Source organism: Mustela nivalis, assembly GCF_964662115.1.
Source record: "Mustela nivalis genome assembly, chromosome: 5".
Lineage (NCBI taxonomy): Eukaryota > Metazoa > Chordata > Mammalia > Carnivora > Mustelidae > Mustela > Mustela nivalis.
Window position 1 is genome coordinate 23,322,133 of NC_139024.1, and position 23,395 is coordinate 23,345,527.

Consider the following 23,395-nt stretch of genomic DNA (forward strand, 5'->3'; position numbering starts at 1 on the left):
TTACTTTTAACTATATTGTTATGATGGGATGTTTACTACCTCCGACAAGTACTGAATGACTGGCAAAAGACTAGTACTAGTATTAAGCAATGAGAGATGTTTGAGGAAGGGCTACATTTTTAAGTGGTCAGTTCATTTGGGACTATTTTCTTGTTATGATAATTTTGCACGTTTTTCCTTTTTTTAGAGAGAGAGCGTGCATGTGTGCATAGGGGGAGGAAGGGCAGAGGAAGAGGGAGAGAGAATCTTAAGCAGGCTCCACCCCTAGTGCAGAGAGCCTGGTGTGGGGCTTGATCTTAGGACCCTGAGAGCATGACCTGAGCCGAAATCAAGAGTCAGACACTTAACCGACTAAGCCACCCAAGTGCCCCAATAATTTTGCATTTCTCTTCAACGTTATAACTGTGGCAATTCAGATACTGAATACTTGCATGAAGAAGACTCTTGAAATCATTCAGTTTTAGATATAACCTAAAACAATTTTTAATAAAGATTTTATTTATTTGACACAGAGAGAGAAAGACAGCAAGAGAGGGAACACAAACACAGAGAGTGGAGAGGGAGAAGCAGGCTTCCTGCCAAGCAGGGAGCCTGATGTGGGGCCCAATCCCAGGACCCTGGGACCATGACCTAAGCCAAAGGCAGATACTTAATGACTGAGCCATCCAGGTACCCCCTTAAAATTCTTAATTATAATGACCTTCTGAGTCAGACTAAATAGTTCAGTAAACAAAAACAATTCAGGGTATCTGGGTGGGTCAATTGGTTAAGCATCTGCCTTCGGCTTGAGTCGTGATCTCAGAGTCCTGGGATCGAGTCCCACATTGGGCTCCCTGCTCAGCAGGAAGTCTGCTTCTCCCTCTACCCTTCTCCCCTCTCTCAAATAAATAAACGAAACCTTAAAAATCTTTATAAAAATTTAGTAAAGAAAAAAACCACTTCTAACCCCCAGTGAACAAAGCAGGACAGTCTCAGCTTTAGATGTCACAGTTTTCTGGAAGGCTCCTAAAGACTGAGGCTCATCCAACCACCACACCTGACACCACCATGAAAGAAGGAGTGAATTGGCAAAGAGTGAATGTGTTGATGGTCTGTAAAGATTATTTTTGAGCCATGGCCCCTTCCAGGAAAAAATAATATATTTACAGTTTTATATATTAGGTAGAAATTTGTCTATTAGTGCCATCATAGATAAAAGATTTTGACTGTAAGCCATTGATGTATGCCATTATGTAAAACTAGAAAAGCCCAGATCATTCCCATCTTCGCATACCTCTCTCCTTCCCTGCTCCAAGGTTAACATCTAGCTTCTTGGTATCTCCGGGATTCTCTTTCTGTGCAAGTCTACAATTCAGTACTGTCATGCCCAGAAAAGCAGACCCAATTAGGAGAGTCCATAGTACCTGCATAATAATAAAGCACACACTGCGATGTATCAAGCATTATTCTAGGCACTTTATACGTATTAACTCATTTAATATCTATAATACATAGCCACTATCATTGTGCCCATTTTATAGGTGGAGAAATTGAGGTACTGACAGGTTAAGTTACTTTCACAAGATCATATGGTTATCAAGTGGCGAACTGGGGCTTGAACTCCTTGATAGTCCGGAAATCAGACTGTGTGCTCTTCATCATTACACTCTATCTGAAAATGTTCTGGACAAGTTACATCAAATCTTCAGTTCTGGTTCAATCATGAAATATAATCAGATATTTTGTGAGCTCCTATGCCTGAAGCTGGCTGGGGAGCAGACATCCTCCAGTGTGAGAGCTCCCTCTGTGCTGAGACCCTTAGGACAGAACTGTCCAACTCATGTGGCCTGGCATAACCATGCCATCCAGTACTGTGTTACTGACCCCTGTGTCCTCCTGAAAGCTGAGAAGGCCTTATACCTCCAGGCTAGTGACCTTAAGCCTTAGGCTTTCAGGTTTCCTTGACATGGTTGCTTGGCTCAAGTAGAGGGCAATGAAGAACTCAGAGATACTGTTATTTAAGTCAGTGGCTCTTAAAATACAGTTTTTAGATCTCTGGGGGTCCCTGAGACCCTTTCAGGGGTCCCTGAGGTCAAAACATGCTATAATAATACTAGGATACTATTTACCTTTTCCACTGTGGTGAAAAGGTAAATAGTTTGCAGTAATAGTGCAAAAGCAATGGTGGGTAAAACTGCTGACACTTAAGCATGAATCAGAGCAGTGGCCCCAAACCATTTGTACTCTCCATTGTCCAGTTAAAAAAATAATAATAAATCCAGTTCTACTTAAAAACATCCTTAGAGAACCAGTAAGAAGGATTTTGTTAAATCTCAACCCTTGAGAACACATCTCTTTATTATTCTTTGTGGTGAAGGAAGTACATATAAAGTACTTCTGCTATACACCAAATATAATGGTTGTCTTGAAAAAAAAGCATGTGTGTGGTTGTTTTGAGTTGCTAGCTGAACTAGCCACTTTTATCATGGAGCATCCTTTTTATTTGAAAGACTAAGTTACAGGTAAACTACGGTTTTTCAGACTGGGCAGACATTTTCCTACAATGTTCTCCAGATAGTTTCTTGAAAATGAATCAAGTAAGACTTCCACTTCAAGGAAAACAACTAAAAGTAATTCATTGCCAGTGATAAGATTTGAGCAAGTAAGGGAAAATTAGAATTTTGGAAAACTTGGCTGCTGCCATCATGAACTCGACAGCCTTCCATTTTTTTTCTGATGAGACTGATGGTGATATTAAGGAATCTAATGCTTTGATATTATAGGATTAAATGTGGCAACATGTAGAAGATCTATATAATTCAGTCAACCAATATTTTCTAATAACCACTGCATTAAGATCCATTTAAAGCTCAAGAAGGAGGGGTGCCTGGGTGGCCCAGTCAGTTAAATGTCTGCTTTTGGCTCAGGTCATGATCTTGGGCTACTGGGATCGAGTAATGAGTCAGGCTCCCTGCTCAGTGGGGAGTCCACTACCCCACCCCCCTTTGCTCCTTCCCCTGCTCACACACATACTCTCTCAAATAAATAAAAAATCTTTAAAAGAGAAGTAAAGTTAGATAGGAGGATATCCCTATCCTCTATTAAGCCAGATGTTAAAGTTAATGGAAGGGCACCTGGGTGGCTCAGTCAGTTAAGTATCTGCCTTTGGCTCAGGTTATAATCCCAGGGTCCTGGGACAGAGCCCCACATCAGGATCCCTGCTCAGCAGGGAGTCTGCTTCTCCCTCTCCCTCTGCTTCTCTCCCTGGTTGCACTCTCTTGCTCATGCTCTCTTACTCAAATAAATAAATAAAATCTTTTTTTTTTCAAAGATTTCATTTATTTATTTGACAGAGATCACAAATAGAGAGGGAGGCAGAGAGAGAGAAGGGAAAGCAGGCTCCCTGCTGAGCAGAGAGCCCAGTCCTGAGGATCATAACCTGATCCTGAGATCATGACCCGAGCCGAAGGCAGATGGTTTAACCCACTGAGCCACCCAGGTGCACCAATAAATAAAATCTTTTTTAAAAAAGGATTAATGGATTTTAATAATAGTATGTCAAAAATACACTGATACTGTCTCAGATTCTACACTGTAACTAAGAGTTTAAAATCTACTTCTTGTCAAATTTTTTTTAATTTAAATAAGACTTTTAAAGGATAGTTTCAGGTTTACAGAAAAATTGAAAAGATAGTACAGAGTTTTCATACACTTCCAGATCCAATTTCCCCTATTATTAACACCTTATGTCAGCATGGCATATTTGTTACAATTAATAAACCAATATTGATTTATACTATTAGCTGAAGTCCCTATTTGGTTCAGATTTCCTTACTTTTTAAAAAATATTTTTTAATAAACATATAATTTATTATTAGCCCCAGGGGTACAGGTCTGTGAATCGCCAGGTTTACACACTTCCCAGCACTCACCATAGCTCCTTACTTTTAATCTAAGGTCCTTTTTCTGTTCCAGGATCCCATTAAAGATACCATATTACCTTTTAGTCATCATGGCTCTTGGGCTCCCCTCTGCTGTGACAGTTTCTCATAACTTTCCTTATTTTTTAAGATCCTGACAATTTTGGAGAGTACTGGCCCGTTATTCTACAAAAGAATGTCCCTCAGCTAGAATTTGCCTAATGCCTTTCTCATGATTAGACTGGAATTATGGGTAATGGGAGACAGACCACAGAGGTCAAATGCTATTTTCCTCACATCATATAAAGGGCATAGCTACCAACATGAGTCACTGATGTTGATATGAATGTTGGTCACACTTGTTTGGTATGGTGTTTATCAGGTTTCTCTAACAGAAAGTTACTCTTTCCCCCCCCTTCCCATACTGTGCTCTTTGGAAGGAAGTTCTTATTGAATTTTCATGTAGCATCAAAAAAGAGCACCCACAATTATCTGATAAAGCTATTAAAATATTTTTCCCATTTCCAACTACACATCTTTATGAGACCAGATTTTCTTCTATACTTCAATCAACACAACATATCGTAATAGACTGAATGCAGAAGCAGAAAGGAGGATGTCCCTATCTTCTATTAAGCCAGATGTTAAAGAGCTTTACAAAAAATATAATGTCACTCTTCTTTTTTTTTTAATTTTATTTATTTATTTGATAGAGATCACAAGTAGGCAGAGAGGGAGGCAGAGAGAGAAGAAGGGAAGCAGACTCCCTGGAGAGCCCGATCATGACCTGAGCAAAGGCAGAGGTTTAACCCACTGAGCCACCCAGGTGCCCCTAATGTCACTCTTCTTAATGAATTATTTTCACTTTGGAAAATATTTTTCTCAAAAGTGATATTTATGCTAGTTTGATAGGATGAATAGAATGGGTTTTGTCATTGTTATTTTAAATCGATTATAAATACTTAAAATTTTTTCTCAGTTTTAATTTATAATACATAGAGTAAATATTAAGAGGGATAACCTACATCAACAAAAGCTCTTTGGGTTCCTCAATAATTTTTAAGAGTGTGAAGGGGTTCTGAAACCAAACAGTTTGAGAACCACTTGCTTTAGGGTTAAGCTTTTGTAGACCAAAAATGAAAGAACACTGTTCAAAGAAAGTGAGCCAAAACTGAATTCTAAAGGCTTAATGAGTAAACTGACTATACCTAAATTTTCCTTATTGAAAATTGTAATTTTTACACCTGCAGAAAATTGTTTCCTCAACTGATAACTGTGCTCACAAGTAACTATTTGCAAGAGTAGTTTGTTATTTGTGTCTTAAAAATAATGACAGGTAGCCAGGTGTGTTTGTAAAAAGTCTAAGCAGAGAAATGTATCAGTTGATGCATATGCATGGATATACACATGTTCACTGTCAACTTCTTGTTTATTAGTTTTTTTCTTCTTCGGTTATTAGTATTCAAGGAATAGAGATCCATCAGATACGTGTTTTGGTTTGGCCTTAATTTTTTTCCATTAATATTGATTATATCAAAATAGTTCATATGTGCTAGACATAACTGTATCTAACAGTATCTCTTGGGGAATTGTTAAAAAAACATTTTGTTTCTCCATCTCTATTTTATGCTTTATTTCTTTTCATGTATTCCAAATGAAACCACCAGTTGGGAACTACTTCTGGTTTGTGTCCCGTGCTTGGTACACTCTCAGTCAATACTAAAGGATGAATAGCTTTTATCTCTACTATTTGGCCAAGAGTCAAGGCTGATGGTGTCTGGATGCCAACAGTGGTGATTAGCATCAGGGAATAAGGGCATTAATCACCAGAACTGAGGCAGCCCAGGAATCTCCCTGGCCCTTCACCTTCCCAGCAGCAAAACCATGCCTGCAGCATTGCCGATCTGTGTGTGCCAGTTTCCCAAATACGCTGAGCTTGGGCAACACCGTGTCCAAATAAGGCAGTGGGCCTGGCTAAAGCATAGGGGACAGGTATGGCAGAAGCGAAATGAAGAAGAGTTTAGTAGACAGTGGATCAGATCCTTACAGGGAGGATGTGAATCCAATGTCAAAAATTATTCCTAAATCTTACTGTCCTCTCTTTTCATCCTCACAGTCCTCATCAACCCTTAAGTTAAACATTCATAACCTTGGTGTTGAAAGACATCTTGAGAGTTATCTTATCCACCCGTTCAACCAGCCCTGAATCCTCCCTACAAACTCTAGTCTTTTAGCTGCCTTGCAATGCCAATTTGCAGGATGCAGTTAGAATGGCGTGAGAAGGAATTCAGGACATATGCCTTTAAATGTAAAATTTCAACACACATATCTGGACCCAGCCTGCTTCACATGGGCCCCGAGAATTATATAAAAAGGGTAGAATAAAAATCTTTTGATTGACCTATACCATAATTTGATTTAAAAAGGTAAAATATACACTAGCAACCTTTTGCCTGAATTTATTTAATTGTTCTGAAACTTTGTAAATAAAGGAAAAAGAATTCTCTGCAACAATCTTCTTCCCCATCACCTCCCGAGAGTAGACTATGAAGATCTGGGCCCCTGAGTAGTGGTCTTTTCCTAACAGTTAAGTGTCTCCTGAAATAATAAACACATAAAAAATAAAAATACTCAGTGTCTGCTCCAAGAGACCATCTTTGCCCAAGATACAACAGGTCTATCGCTCCCCTTTCGTCACGAGGTCCCCTTCCATGGAAGAAAGAGAAGCTTCATCTTTTCAATACATATGATTTTTCTCAAGTTTATTTCTCAAGCAAAGTAAGTAAAAGCTAAGTGGAAGCCTTAGCAGAATTTTGAATAGAGATGATAGGGTACTGGGACCTTGACGAAACTGACCCCACGGAAATGCGGAGAAGGGTCCATATTACCCAGGATGGCTTTCCCTACTACCAGGGATGACATTTTTGCCCTGTCAGAGGATCTTAGTTGATCTTAAACCTTATCGATCTGAAGTGTTTTATTTCTCTAATAACAACTGCAGACTGGATTCATCTCTCTGGTTTAAAGATTATAAATCTAAACTAGTTCTAAGTAAGTAAGTCATTAGCTTTTGAGAAAAGTACTCACAAAATGGCTGGCAGTTATAAATAAAGACTTTCTCTTCCCTCTCACTGAAAACGATTCTTTTTTAGTTATCTTAAAACCTGAGATAAGTCAGAGACCACTTACAGGACGATTAAGAAATTACACTAAAAGTTATGTTTAATTTGGGTTTGTTTGTCTCAAGATTTACAGTCAATAAATATGTTGAATATCCACTGAGTCAAGAGAATCCCAGAGCTTTTAAAAGACAGAATTCAGGGCGCCTGGGTGGCTCCCAGTGGGTTAAAGCCTCTGCCTTCAGCTCAGGTCATGATCCCAGGGTCCTGGGATCGAGCTGCGCATCAGGCTCTCTGCTCGGCAGGGAGCCTGCTTCCCCCTTTCTCTCTGCCTGCCTCTCTGCCTACTTGTGATCTCGGTCTGTGAAATAAATAAATAAAATCTTAAAAAAAAAAAAGACAGAATTCATATCAATACTGAATTTGCAACAAGGTCTTTCTCATTTATATGAATGTACACGTTATATAGATTTTTTTCCTCTGTTGAGTATACTATTATATAATACAGATGTCACAGTTACAGAAATTCACTTTGTCGCCCAAATAGATCAGAAATGGCAATCACAGGTGGGCAATGAGTACGAGGGCTAGAAATTCTCTCATGTCGCACTTTCTTGGATCATGGTAGCATTACTTCGTTTTCCTTGTCCCACATACTAACCTCCCCCCAGTTCAAAAAAACTTAATTCTCTTCTGTATGACTTTCACAAAGCATCCCTCAAACTGGTTTCTGTTCTGCTTCCAGCAACAGTTGACAGTCCTCTCTGTATTTCCAGTTTTGCTTTAGCATCCTTCTAAGTGCAAATTTCGAGCCAAGGCCCATAAAAGGCACATGACATATACGGACGAGTATTTCCCTTCATGAGACTGTAAAATGAGTTCCGAGTCTGTGAACAGTCTTTTAAAATGTGAAACAGGCAGAGAGGAAAATATGAAGTATTTTAACATGTGAAAAGGCCAATGAGTCTGGACGTGTCTGGATACTTACTCGCTCACACAGCTCTTCAAATGTGCAGTCGGCAACAGTTCCACAGGCTTTATTCAGCCGCAGCTCTCTGCCTTGCACTTTTAGAATCCTTGGTCTAGTTACTATGGGAACATGAACAAAGACTCAATCTTGTCTGGATAATTACTATAAAATTCATCTCTTACAGATAGGAAATGCATAGCTTGATGAATAATAGCACATGATTCAACACATAAATTAGACAAAATGCTGATACAATGACTGCCACTTGAGCGTGGCATCAACCCATATACAGCAATGGAACTTATTAATTGGTCAGTGGAGATTGGGCATTGTGTTCTAAATGTATTCTCTTTCAAGAGAAATTAACTTACGTACAATCATTTTGTTTCTGAGCCAGCTCATCAAACAACTTATCCATGACAGCCTCCACATCAGCTTCACTTGTGCTACAGTGAAAAGAATAATAGAATATGAAATTAATAACACTTGAAGCCAACATCAAACAGCTGCCTGAGCCTGCTTAGCTTTTTGCCCATAAAAAAAGAGAACAGGATGTTATGCTCTAAATACAAACATTAGATTTAGAATACACTTAAAAGCAGAGAATATTAACTCTCAGGTAGATGATTCGGCCTTATTTGCATACACTGAAAGACTTCTGTGCTTCTGGCTGTTTCCAGTAATGAGACGATACAGGCAGAGTAAATCCATTAATACTATGTGTACACAATGAGAAGAAAGGCTTCTGGCTCTCTCTTGCATGCAAAACAAGAGCAAATAGACAAGGCAGTCAAGCATCCAGCAAAGTATCCTTTGAAATCTCTACTGAGAGGGTACATGTGAAATTAAATATTGAAGCTGCTTAAAAAAAAAAAAATCAAGTCAAGCCACTGACTGAGAGGATCAAACATCCAGAATTAAATTACCAGCTTCGAAATACCGAGTTGATCTGCACATCAATAACTTTATCGGACTTGGAGTACAGGGACAATTATAGACCACACAGTTTCTTTCCAAAGTGTCCTTGTCAGAAATTCAGGAAAACTCTCTCCTTCTGCAATGCCTACCACTGCAGCTCCTGCGAAGTTAGCCTCATCAAAGAATCCTTTGTATTCTAATTACAAATCACCATATGGTTTAGGGAACCCACAAATACAAATGTGATAACACTATGCCCTTTCTTCCTATCACTTTTTTTCAAGAGGGGTTTGTAAATTAACTGTCAATAAAATAAAATAACTGGCAGAAGAAATAAATTCTGTTAAAAAAGAACTTCAAATGTAAATGTAAGTATACTTCAACTCTACATACAAACTTAAAAATGATGACCTGCCAATATGCTTAATTTTGATATACAAATCACTCATATCTAGGGGTGGAAGCTAATAAACTCAATTCTGGACATTCACCTTAATGAAGTCTTTTTGAAAACTAAGATGACAAATCATTTTTTCTTTAAGTTCAAACAAAACCAGACTCATTTCTCCCTTGAGATAATTACCAGGTGGCATGCATTTAACACACAAGCACCTAATTCTTCAAATGTTGTACAGCAAACGCATTTAAAATGCAGGACAGCACACGGTCACTATGAAGGGTTTGGAATTGTCACCTTCCAAGTGATAACCATTCCACCTCAAAGAATCTTAAAAGCATCATCTGCAATGGTTAATTTTGCAGGAGAAATGCTATTTGACTTAGGGAAAGGCTTGTATGACATTTGAATAGGGTAGTATTACAATAATAAAATGACACTACAGAAAGTGATCATAGAGACAAAAAACAATTTTTTTAAAAGATTTTATTTATTTATTTATTTGACAGACAGAGATCACAAGTAGGCAGAGAGACAGGCGGGGTGGGGAAGCAGGCTCCCTGCTGAGCAGAGCCCAACTCAGGGCTCTATCCCAGGACCCTGAGATCTTAACCCACTGAGCCACCCAGGCACCCTAGACAAAAAACAATTTTAAAGGTATAAAGAAATCACACAAGCCAATGTAAATGTCAGGGCCCATGCCAAGCACATGTATGTTTCCGTGGCTTCATCAATATTATTCTTGGGAATTTATTTGAAATTGCCTCCACCTTGTAATGGTGGTGTAAACACACACGACTATTGGAGAACCAAAGGTACTAAAAAAATTTTTTAATAATTTTTAATTTTTTTTAATAAACATAAATTTTTTATCTCCAAAGGTACTAAAAATTTTAAGGGATATAAAACAGAAGGAGCAAAGCCAGCCACCCAGGTTATCTGCTGGCTTTCAGAAAGTTAACTTCTCCTTCGGATAGGCATGTTACGCAACAGAGGGGGAGAAATAATTCTGAAAAATAACCAAGACAGAACACAGTTATATTTCTAAAAGCATATTTGGTGAACAAACAAAAGCTTACAAACATCCTCAATGGTGATTTCTCCTTTACACTGTGCTCTAATATACTATAAAATTAAAATGTGGCTCACAAGACTTCAGTCAGGCCACACCTTCTACATCATCTATGTAATTACTATATATGATTTCACTTATAGTGAGATTATATATGAAATGGCCTAATTATTTTACTATAGTAAAAAATTCTAAATGGGGCCTCTGGGTGGCTCAGTCGATCTAGCATCTGACTGGGTTTTGGCTCAGGTCATGATCTCAGGATCATGAGTTTGAGCCCCATGTGGAGCTCTACACTGAGCATGGAGTCTGCTTAAGATTCTCTTTCTTGGGATGCCTGGGTGGCTCAGTCACTTAAGCGGCTGCCTTCGGCTTAGGTCATGATCCCAGTGTCCTGGGATCGAGTCCCACATTGGGCTCCCTGCATGGCCGGGAGGCCTGCTTCTCCCTCGGTCTCTGCCTGCCACTCTGCCTGCCTGTGTACTCTCCCGCTGGCAAATAAATGAAAAAATAAAATCTTAAAAAAAAAAAAAGATTCTCTTTCTCTCTTCCTCTGCTCCTCTACCAGTGCACACACTCTCTCTCAAAAAGAAATAGATAAATAAATAAAATCTATTAAATTATCATAAAAAGTTACCTAGAAGTTACAAGATGCAAAATAAAATTTTTTTTACTGGTGTTAAATGGACTAAAAAGAAATATTTGCAAAAGTAGTTCATGTAACTTTTTTTACAACTGAACAGTCTGTTATCCACCTAAGCCAAACTGTACTTGACCTCTGGAGTAAGTTCTATTGACCAGTTGAAGGGCAGAAACCTCAGCTTCATATTGTCTTAAAAGTGGGAGGGGTTAGTATGTGTCTTGATTTTATTAACTATATCTCTGTATTGACATGAGAGATGAGGATGCTGTGAAAGAAATCCTTACAAGAAATGAACTTATTCATAATCCCTTAACCGATACTTCACAAAAAAACACTAGACTTTTCACTCTCTACTCAGACAGATTTCCCTACTTAAGGGGACGCATCAATCAGAGCTCATGAACTTTTCCGAAGGATGAGAATTAGGAAAGTGAAAGGAGAAATTAAAATTTACCTGTCCATATTAGCTTAAAAGATTCAGATTTTTACTTATTATCCAGGTGTGTATCTGGTTTAAACATCTTTGAGTATGTTTCGTAATTTTACTTGAAAATGTAGATGATTCTGAACGATATCCCTGTGTCACACAGGGAATAACAAAAAGCTGTATTATATAAGCAACTAGTATGCAACAGTTCACCTATATCACCCCACCTTCCCATGCAGTATTTGCTATTATCCCATTTTTACAGAAGAGAAAACTGAGACTCAGAGAATTAAGCCCTCACTTATCTAAGATCTGAATATAGAAAAATTTTAAATTGCTGTACAACAAAGTATTATAAATAAAATATATAGGCATATCAAACAGTAGCAACATGTATGGCATTTATTATCAATGTATTAAGAATTAATACAATTTTAATAACACAAATAGAAAAGCTGACAAAGGTTCTGAAAAGAAAAACTGTATTTAAAAATAGCTCAATGAAAACAAATGATAAAATAAAAATAGCTTGATGGCCAAGAAGCCATCATGTAACACCATTCATTCACTAGTGATAACAAATGCAAAGTAAAATCATGCAATACTATTCTTTTATCTAAACTGGCAGAGATGAGGAAAATCTAGACCAAGGGTACTTAAGGGGAAAATAGACCCTCTTCACATACTACTGGGAGGAGTATAAAATCGGTACAAGATTTCAGGGCAATTGAATAATATGTAACAAAAACATTAAAAACATGCATACCACATCACCCAGTCGTTCCGCTCATAAGGATTTCACCTATGGAAATAACAATGGTTAACAACTACAAGGATGTTCGCTGTGACACTTCTAACATCAAAAAGTGAGAAAAAAAAAAAAAACCTAATGTCCCACAATGGGGACTAAGAAGTACATTTGAATATACTCACACAATGAAACATTATGCAGTTTTTGAGTATGACTCTTTCCTCTTGTCCTGGAACTGCAGTTAAGGTCCAAAGTTGATGGCTAGAAATGCTTACTGGCCCCAAGTTTCTAAAGAGAACCACCAGTGTGCCACTAATGGCTGGATCCAGACTCCTGCCCCCATGGCTAAATCATGAAGAGAACCAGCCCTATTCCAAATGCTACCCCCTCCTCCTTCACCAGCCCCTCCTCTTTACCACACCACACTGTCTTTATAAAAGGAGAAGAGGAATCAGGAATCTTTTTATGTCTAGTATCTGTGATAAGAGCCTTTCTCTCCCCTTCTTTCCCTTAGGACTTTTTCTTCAGGTTGACTTCTAGTTCCATAGTGTCATGGTCAGAAAAGATGCATGGTATGACTTCAACCTTTCTGAAATTTTTGAGGCTTGTTTTGTGACCTAATATGTGATCTACTCTGGAGAATGTTCCACGAGCACTTGAAAAGAATGCGTATCTGCTGTTTTAGGAAGGAATGTCCCGAATTTATCTATTAGATTCATCTGATCCAGGGTGTCATTTGAAGCCACTGTTTCCTTGTTGATTTTTTTTTAAAGATTTTATTTATTTATTTGACAGAGAGAAATCACAAGTAGATGGAGAGGCAGGCAGAGAGAGAAAGAGAGAGAGAGGGAAGCAGGCTCCCCGCTGAGCAGAGAGCTCGATGCGGGACTCGATCCCAGGACCCTGAGATCATGACCTGAGCCGAAGGCAGCGGCCTAACTCACTGAGCCACCCAGGCGCCCCTTCCTTGTTGATTTTATGTTTAGATGGTCTGTATATTGACGTAAGTACCTTCCCCTTAGGAGAGAAGACGGTGATTTACCTTCCCCCAAAGACATGTGATGGGAGGGAAGGGTTCTCTATACAAGTCACCTGGAAAGATTAGGGGAGTCTGAAAAAAAAAAAAAAAAGAATCTGACATTGTTGTCTTTAATTGGATGAGTAGAACCTTGGTAGATTGAGAAATCAGAAGGTGGGAGGTGGGGTGCTAAGCCAACATGAAGCAAGTCAGTTCTCACTAAAAATCCTCCAAAGATTTAGCACTGCTAGATATACTTGAAGTTACACGTGAGGGGGGACGGGCTGGAAATGGGGGGATCACTGGAAAATAAGATGAAGGCAGTTCTTTTGATGCCCTCCCTTTACCTGGACAGCAAGAGTCCTGAACACCTTCCCCACTCCAGCTGAAACTGTTAAGTTCATCATCTGGGTCCGTTTTAACAATGAAGAAAAAGGGGAGAGACACCATACTGAAATCCTACATATTAAATAGTGAAACCACAGTCCCTCCCTCTTCAGTACCCAGAATCCTACCAGCCAAAGTTCTACTGTAGGAAGTAGAAAGATTGAAGGAAACACTCTGGAGGACACTGAATAGCCAAAAGAAAGACTTGCAGATACTGACATCTGGGATCTCTTCAATGGAAAATCTGACCTGTCACACCATCTATCACCCTCCAGTGAAGCCTACCCATCAGCAAAACCCTATCCATACACATGGAACTTCTAATCAGCTTTTTAATACTTCAATCTTGTGAATGGACAACCAAGTAAATTCTAGGAATTTAAGGAAAACCCGTAAGATATAAAATAAAGATGAAAAGAAATAGAAAAAGAGGATCTTGGAGGAAAGAAGGACAAATACACTCTAATACACCTAAAGAGAAGAAGATATTACGTGCATAAACAAAGAAGGATGTTATAAACTAAAAGAACAACTAGTGCGTAAGAGAGAGCTCTAAATATGACTGTTAAATAAATTCAGGAAAAGAATTAGAAGAAAAAGTTGAAGTAATCTTTCAGAAAATAGAACAAAAAGAACAAAAACTAGAAAACAGAAGGGAAAATAGAAGAATGAGAAAATATATCCAGAAGGTCCAATATCCAACCAGGAGAAGCTCCAAAGACTATTGAGGGGAAAAAAAAAAAAAGGAGCAGCAATGAAAAAATTAAATTAAATTCTAAGATTAATTAATTAAATTAATTAAATTAATTAATTAAATTCTAAAATTAATTTTTCTAAGTTTCCTAGAACTGAAGAGCATGAATGTCTACGGTGGAGTCCAGTGGACACCCACAACAAAAAAATGGGTGAAAAGGTTCCATTCCAAGGCATATTAGCAGGAAACTTAAGAAACCAGGAATAAAGAAAGAATATCCTAAAACCTGCAAGAGGAATAACAGGTAAAATATAAAAAGGTCAAGAAACTGATTTGTATCCATACTCATGAAACTTTGCAGCTGTAATAATGGAAGCACAAAGAGAACGGTAAGTGTCTAAATTTTCTAAAGGGAAGTTAGTGTCAAACTAACCATGCCAGGTCAAACTATCAAACAAGCAAAATAAAGACATTTTTGGGCAGGCGAATTCTCAGAAAAAGCTATTTCCCATCCAGCCTTCTCCATAAGATACTAGGTAGGCTGGGCTCTCTCAGAACAGGGAGAAGTGTTCTGGGTCTAGCAGGACCTAATAAGCTCTACCCCCCCTCCAATTGTCCTCCGGCCTATGGCAGCTATTACGTCCAGACAAAATACAAAAACAGGTGACCTGAAGGCACTGGGCAATGAACAGAACTGAAGAGAGTGGACACTTGAGAGAAGGGAAAAGCATGGGGTGAATTACATTTTACAGCTTCCAGACTGAAGACAATCAAGTCAGGGCTGCTCAGGGCAACTCCAACTCCAACAGAAAACCTGCAGTCCTGGCTTAAAGAACCAGAGGCCAGCTGGGGGTAACCACACAGGTGGGAAATCCAGAGGAATCCCAACAATTGTTTCCAAAGTCCCGGAAGATACTAATCTTGAAAATTCCTGAAATCACAAGTTATTCTGTATATCACAATACTAATAAACAGTGAATCACTTTTCCGTTACAGGGTTATACTAAAAGCTTCAGCAGTTTTCTATTAAAAAAAAGGCATAAAAATAAATTCATGGCTTATCACTATTACAAATCAATATACTATGACATATATTTCTATATTATGTATATTGTGATCTATTTCAATAACATAAAAATGATCTTGAGATACAGTAAATATTTAAAGGAAACATTAACACAAAATAAATGCAAGGTAAGATTATTTTAAAATTTAAGTACTTCCAATATTTAATATAGAAAAGTTATTTTTCAAATTAAAGGTTTTTAAAACACACAGTGTAAATATCATATCTGATAGTCCTGATCTCTGCTGGTTGACAGCTATTCCATATACAGGAAAATGTCATTTGGCACTGACATTGATCAAATCATTAAGAGTGTATCCAAAATCATTTTCAAGTTGGGCATTAGAGTACACACTGCTTAATATAAACTCATTTCCCTTATTAACATGTGTCTGGCTTTGTTTACTCACTATTATCTACCCAAAGGCTCGATCCTCAAATACAGTCTCACTGGGGATTTGGACTTCACCTATGAATTTTGGGGGAATATAATTCAGTCCTTAATAATGAGCCTTTGGGCGCCTGGGTGGCTCGGTGGGTTAAGGCCTCTGCCTTCGACTCAGGTCATGATCCCAGGGTCCTGGGATAGAGCCCCACATTGGGCTCTCTGCTCAGCGGGGAGTCTGCTTCCCACCACCCCCTGCCGCGCCTCTCTGTCTGCCTCTCTGCCTGCCTCTCTGCCTACTTGTGATCTTTGTCAAATAAATAAATAAAATTAAAAAAAAAATAACGAGCCTTTGCGTAGTTTACAATTCAGGGTTACTATGCATAGGGCTATGTGAACATCCTAGCACATGCCTTTTAGTAAACTTTTGTATACATGTCTATTGGGTGTATAACTAGGAGCCAAATTACTGCTCATAGGGTATACCAACGTTCAGCTTAGTAAATACTGCCAAACAATTTTCCAAAGTGGTGGTAGCAGTTTACTCTCTTACCGGCATGTACAAAAAGTTCTACTTGTTCCACATCCTTGCCTACACTTCCGTTTTCCATTTCTTCCATTTTAGTAATTTTAGTGGACAAATTATGAATGATTTTAAGGTTGATTGTCTCAAATTATTTTTAGAAATGCGTGGGGCACAAAAATACAAATATAATTAACACAACAGTTAATCCAAAAGCATTTTCTTAGTAAGATGTCATTATGATATACATAAATTTAAAAAAAAATCTTAAAAACACTAAGATCTCTGGACTTTTTTAAGTAGGAAATTTCAAGAACATAACATTATTGCAAAATTTTCAGCTGGAGAGAATGACTTTAACCTCAAAATAGGAAAAGAACTTAAAAATGGAGGAAAAACAGGAGTAATGGGAATGAGTCTACGACTCTAGGGCCCTACTAGTCAGTTTTCCAGATTAACAATCTAAAAAGGCAGCAACATTACCTTATACTAAAAATCTACACTCAAAAATACAACCATGCCTGTGAAGCTCCAAAGGAGGACCAGGGTCAGATTTTTAAAGAAAAATCAAGTGTTTGGGACACAAGACCCACAGCTGGCAACAGGCATATTCAGAAAAGAAAGGTACAGAAAACACTCAAGGATATCAATCACACAAAATACAAACAGCAATTAAAATTAGACCCAAGTTATAAACATAATTTAAAATTATTCCCGCCTAACTAGAAGTCAAGAGCAGTTGCAGGGGAAAGCTGCAGCCTAAAGACGGCGCTAAATTAAATGGGGTTTTTTTTCAGTGTAGAAGGGAAGCTAAATTCAGAGCTTTCTTTCAGGGCTACAAAAATATCACGTCACATAGCGAGGAAAAAAAATGTTCTGTTCAGCGTTGTGTAATTCAATGTTAATCACAACGTGGTGTATCTTAAGAAAGAGTGCCTTGGGGAGCATCAGTATGATCAGGAGAAAATACAGGAATTAAGCTCAGAGGCTATGAACTGTAGCCCCTTGCCTCTAGAAGAACAGAAACATAAGCTCCTACAACGGAGTAAGGATAAAGAATTTAAGTGACTTCCTTCAATTCTGGGTCCTAACTCCACCAGTGCGATGCTACTGTGTGGCAGTGTTCGGGGCGGATAAAATGTGAAACAGAAAATCCACCCACCGATAATCAAAAGTAAGAGAATTAAAGTCATTTCTGAAGAAAAAGCGAAGTCGCTCTTTCCAAATGGTTTTTGTTCGGGGGGTGGAGGGATGGAGTCCAAGCGGAGTGCACACTATTTTTCTTTGTTCTGTAATGCCCTGGTAAAATACACCCATTTCACTGCTTCTGTCTCTTTTTGCTAAGCTCAGAAACTGCAGTGGACAGGCAGGTTTCTATTTTCTGTTAAGTAGTACCACTGTGTCTTTAAGTCAGAAAAGCCCTGGAATCAACCACCGTTTTGTTGCCAGGAAATTTGGCATCAACTCCTACAGGAAACCTGTGAGTACAGTACACTGGATTAAAAGCCTGATTGCTTTTGGAAGTATGAGAATCATGCTTTATTTCTCCATATTAAATTAGTAAACAGAGAGGAAAGTAATCAGTCATTCCAATTTTAAGAAAATTTCTATAGCTGAAATCAGGCACTCAACACAAAACTTAGACGGAGAAATAGAACATGTCAAAAAAAGACCTTATTATTGTTGGATCATTTGAAATTCTCAACAAAAATCCCAAAAGAAGTGGAGGTTTCTAGAAGAGGGTCACACATGAATTTAAATGGAAATTAATTTCTTCAAGAACCTCCCACTTCATTAGGATTGACTCAGAGGAACAGAATGCTACCCACACTTTGCCCCTTTATCCCCTTTTTAAAATCAACAGCTTGTTAGGGTATCAACAAGTAGAATAGGGTTGGCTTTCCTTGGTCCCTCTCTCTCCATGTTCTCTATTCCAGAGAGCCAAAGTTGATTCAACGAGGGAGAAATTTCCCCTTCCTCTTAGAGTTCTTGTGCCAAACTGCCCTGGCAGGGAGCCTTCTCACTCTACTGATTCCTTGTGCATTCATGCTGTACAGCTCTTTGTGCTCTTACCAAACATAATCTGGGGCTGGAGGCAGGTCTAAGATTAAGTTGGTTTATATTTGCCTTAATATAAAACAGACTTGGTTGCATTTCAAATCCTGTAGGTTTGTTTTACATAACGGAATCAGTTGTTAGAATGGATTTGGTCCTACTATTTATCTTCTCAATCATTCAAAGGCTTAATTGACTGCTCAGAGATCTATTTCAATCTCTAAATTTCCCACCGTTCTCAGTCACCTGGAGAGTAACTTACCTGGTTCCATTAATCTTGACCTGTGTATAATGCAGAAAGTGGGACCTAGCACCTTTTGCTCTCAAATTCCAGACCTTCACTCCCTCTTTTCAGCCCCAAACTCCATATAAAATTTCTACCGAATCTAAATATAGCATTTCCACCCCCACCTAATAAGTCAGTGGTGGAACAAGCAGAATTACAACTTGGTAGATACAATAATATTTCCTTTTCATAAACTTTAAGAAAAGCTAGAATGGACTGAAAATTATGAAAATAAATAAATAAAAATGAGAAGGAGGCTAGAGAGTAAGAAGCTCTGACTCCTTGTCAGAAGAAGAGAATCGTCCCATCCACCTTGGAAAGAGAGACCAACGGAGTTTTAATGGTTAAAAAAGTACACAGCAAGGAACTAAAGACCTTGGGCACTTGCCAGATCAGCTTTTATAATGTTGAAGATTGACCTTTATTTATAAATTTATAAATGACCTTTATTTCAAATGTGATCTATTTGAAGATGAAATAAAAGATAAAAAGAATTCTAAGGAAATCTAAAAACTTTATTCTGTACTTTTATATGTATAAGCACACATATCATTTACTCACGTACATATTGGGTATTAGCTTATTTACACCCTATTAGATGATTAGAGCCATGCTGCTGAATACTTTGTCAGTGTGTTCAGGGGGAAATGGTGGGCCAGCTCTATTCTGGTCCTTGTCTGGCCTGCTGGAAATCAACACTGTGATATACTATTGTCAAATGACTGTTCGATAAAGGAATGGAAGATAAAAGGCCTGCTGAGCTGACTGATGGAGTCTGAGAGTAAAGTTCATACAAGATGAACTTCTTTGGCTGCTCTTATGAATTCTTAGGCAGTATTTCAAACAGCTTCAAACTCTTGAAGTTATTAATTCAGTACTCCCTAAGTTATTATAAGATTAATAAAGTTTTTAATGTGTACCTGAATTAGGTCGAATATACAATTTTGTGATTTTTAACAGACATGATAAACAGTCTACCCAACTCTGCCCTACAAGATATAAAAAGAAAGTTGTTGTTTATTAATGTAAAATAGAAAGTTTGTAATGTCGCAGTGCCTTACTCATTCATAAACTATCAATAGGCGTTCTTATAAAAAAGATACTGTGCATCTGCTTTTGAGAACCAACTATACTTTTCCACCAGGGTGCTTGCGGCTCAGTTAACAGTTAAGCATCTGCCTTTGGCTCAGGTCAGGACCCCAGGGTCCTGGGATTGAGCTCTGCATGAGGCTCCCTGCTCAGTGGGAAGTCTGTGTCTTCCTCTGCCTCTCACCCTGCTATCTTATGCTCTCTCTTATTTTCTCTTGGTCTCAAAGAAATAACTAAAATCTTTAAAAAAAAAAAAAAAGCAGAGGTTGTTTGACTGAATAAAAAAGCAAGCTCCAACAATACATTGTTCATAGGAGATATCCTTCAGGTTCCAAGATACAACTAGGTTGAAAGTAAAGGACAAGAAGAAAGACATATTAACGCAAATAGCAACCACTACTAACATCAGACAATATAGACTTTAATATAAAAAATGTGATTAGAGATTAAAAGGGACATTTCATAATGATAAAGTTTCAATCCATCAGGATAATACAGCAATTACAGACATAGGCCCTTAACAACAGAGTCCCAAAATACATGAGGCAAAAACTGACATAAATGAAGGCAGAAACAATAACAGTTGGAGACTTCAATATCCAACTCTTTCTTATGATTTTATTTTTAAGTAATCTCTATGCCCAAAGTGGGGTTTGAACTTACACCCCAAAGATCAAGAGTCGCATGGTCTGCCAACTGAGGCAGCCTGGTACCCTCCAGCTTTCAGTAAGGCTAAACAACTAAAACTTGGACTATACACTAACTAGACCTAACAGACATCTATATAAATACTGCACCCAATAAGAGCAGAATACACATTATTCTCAAGTATACATGGAACATTCTCTTTTCTTTTTTCTCTTTTTTTAAAAGATTTTATTTTTATTTATTTATTTGACAGACAGAGATCACAAGTAGGTAGAGAGGCAGGCAGAGAGAGAGGAAAAGGAAGCAGGCTCCCCTGCCGAGCAGAGAGCCTGATGCAGGACTCGATCCCAGGACCCTGAGATCATGACTTGAGCTGAAGGCAGAGGCTTAACCCACTGAGCCACCCAGGTGCTCATGGAACATTCTCAAGGAAAGATCATATCTTGGGGTCATAAAGCAAGCCTTAATAATTAAAAAGGATTAAATTATATGAAGTCTGTTCTTAATCACAATGGAGTGAAATTAGAAATTAATACCAGAAAGGAAAAAGAAACATTAAAAAAAAAAAAAAGAAATAACACCAGAAAGGTATTTTGGAAATTCACAAACATGAAAATTAAACATACTCCTAAAAGACCAATAGGTAAAAGAAAGAAAACAAAAGAAAATTAGAAAATATTTTCAGGTAACAAAAATGAAGACACAACAAACCAAAACTTATGGGACACAGTTAAAGTAGTGCTTAGAAGAAAATGTATAACTTTGAATACCTACATTAAAAAAAAAAAAGAAGAAAGGGAGTCCGAGTGGCTCAGTTGGTTAAGCAACTACCTTTGGCTCAGGTTATGATCCTGGAGTCCTAGGATCAAGTCTCGCATTGGGCTCCCAGCTCTGCGGGGAGTCTGCTTCTCCCTCTGACCTCTCCCTCTCATGTTCCCTCTCACTCTCTTTCTCTCGTTCTCAAATAAATAAATTAATTGATTAAATTTAAAAGGAAGAAAAAATCTCAAAGCAATAACCTAGCCTTCTACCATCAGATTCTGTACAAAGAAGAAAAACTAACCCTAAAAGAAGTGAAAGGAGGGAAATAATAAAGATTGAAGTGGAAAACAATGAAATAGGGAATAGAAAAATAAAACAGCAAATATTTTTTTTAGAAGTTGGTTCTTTGAAAAAGTGAACAAAATTGACAAATCTTTACCTAGACAGACAAAGAAAGAGTGAAGACAACAATTATCAAAATCAGGAATGGCAGTGAGAATATTATAAATATAAAAGATTATAAGGGAATACAATTAACAATTATATACCAGCAAATTAGATCTCCTAAATGAAATGGACAAGCTCCTAGAAAGATACAAACTACCAAGAAAATCTAAATAGAAGAGGGAACACTCTCCATTTCATTCTATTAAGTAAGAATTACCTTGATAGCAAAACCTGACAATGACATGAAATCTCTCATGACTATAAACACAAAAACCCTTAACAAAAGAATAGAAAATGAAATCAAGCAACATATTAAAAGGATTATATACCATGACCAAATGGGATTTATCCCAGAAATAACTTAAAATCCAAAAATTTATTAATGAAATATACCTTATCAATAGAATGGACCAGAAAAACATGATCATCTCAATAGACACAGAAAATGCACTTGTCCAAATCCATCACCCTTCCATGATAAAAATACTCAGTAACTAACAATAGAAGGGAAAGTCCAATATAATAAAGGGCATCTGTGAAAAACCCAGAGGTAACATCATAATTGATGGTTAAAGAATAAAGTCTTCCCTACTTAAGGTCAGAAACAAGACAAGGGTGTCCATTCTATAAAGGAATATACCATTTCTATTTAGCATTGTACCAGATGTTCTATGCAAGGAAATCAGACAAGGAAAGTATAAAAAGCACCCAGGGGGGGCATCCAGGCTGGAAAGGAAGGACTAAACTATCTCTATTTGCAGAAGAAATGATCTTTCTTATATTTAGAAAGACTTAGGAATTAGAAACTATCAGGAACTATAAGAAACTATTAGAACAAATAAACAATGTCAGCAAGGTTGCAGGCTACGAGATCAATGTGCAAAAATGAGTTGCATTTCTACACAGTAGCAATAAAGAAACCAGAATTGAAATCAGAAAAACAATTCCACTTAACACCAGCTTTAAAAAGAATAAAATATTTATAAATAAAATAAACAAAAAGAATTATAAAACTTTATACATTGAAGACTATAAAACACTGTTGAAAGGAATTACAAAAGACCAAAATAAATGAAAAGATAGCTGTTGAGGGTTGAATTGTGTCCTCAAAAATGTTAAACACCTAACCTCCAATATTTGTGAATGTGACCTTATTTTGAAATAGGATCTTTGCAGTTATAATCAAGATGAGGTCATACTAGTTTAGGATAGTCTCTAATGCAATGACTGGTATTCTTATACGAAGAAGAAATGTAGAAACAAAGACACATAGGGAGAATGGCATATGAAGATAGAGGCAGAGATTGGAGTGATGCACCTATAAGCCGAGGAATCACCAGAAGCTACAGGAGAAGCATGGAACAGATTCTCTTTTAGAGGACCCAGTGGGAACCAACCTGCTAACATCTTGATTTTGGACTGCTAGCCTCAAGAACAATGATAGAACAAGTTTCTGCTATTCCAAGACACTCAGTTTGTGGCACTTTGTATGGTAGCCCTAAGAAACTAGTAAAATACTTCACGTGGATGAATCAGAATGTTTGATACTGTATTTCCCAATGTGATTTACAGATTCAATACAATCCTTATAAAAATTCTAGCTGGCTTTGTGTTGTAGAAATTGACAAGAGGATTGTAATATTCTTATGGAAATTCAAAGGACACAGAATAAGTCAAATAATCTTGGGAAGAAAAAAAAAAGAAGACTTCTTGATTTCAAAACTTACTACAAAACTATAGCAATCAAGACAGGATAACACTGACATAAAGGTAGACAAACAGATTGATGGGATATAATTGAGACCAGAAATAAACCCTTATATTTACAGTCAATTAATT

General features: G+C 37.6%; 1 protein-coding gene across 7 annotated transcripts in view; it reads right to left on the bottom strand.

The window, feature by feature from the left end:
- The window catches only part of AFG1L (AFG1 like ATPase), a 220,742-nt gene that overhangs the window by 27,467 nt on the left and 169,880 nt on the right, over positions 1 to 23,395 (bottom strand). For 4 of the 7 annotated variants that reach the window (XM_082732073.1, XM_082732072.1, XM_082732074.1 and 1 more), the window contains 2 exons: positions 8,364 to 8,434; positions 8,007 to 8,107 (listed from right to left, as the gene is read on the bottom strand). In XM_082732073.1, the coding sequence (XP_082588199.1) occupies positions 8,007 to 8,107; positions 8,364 to 8,434 (172 nt within the window). Of the gene's footprint in view, positions 1 to 1,273; positions 1,404 to 8,006; positions 8,108 to 8,363; positions 8,435 to 23,395 lie in introns of all 7 variants that reach the window. The other 3 variants (XR_014312179.1, XR_014312180.1, XM_082732075.1) reach the window with 1 other exon arrangement.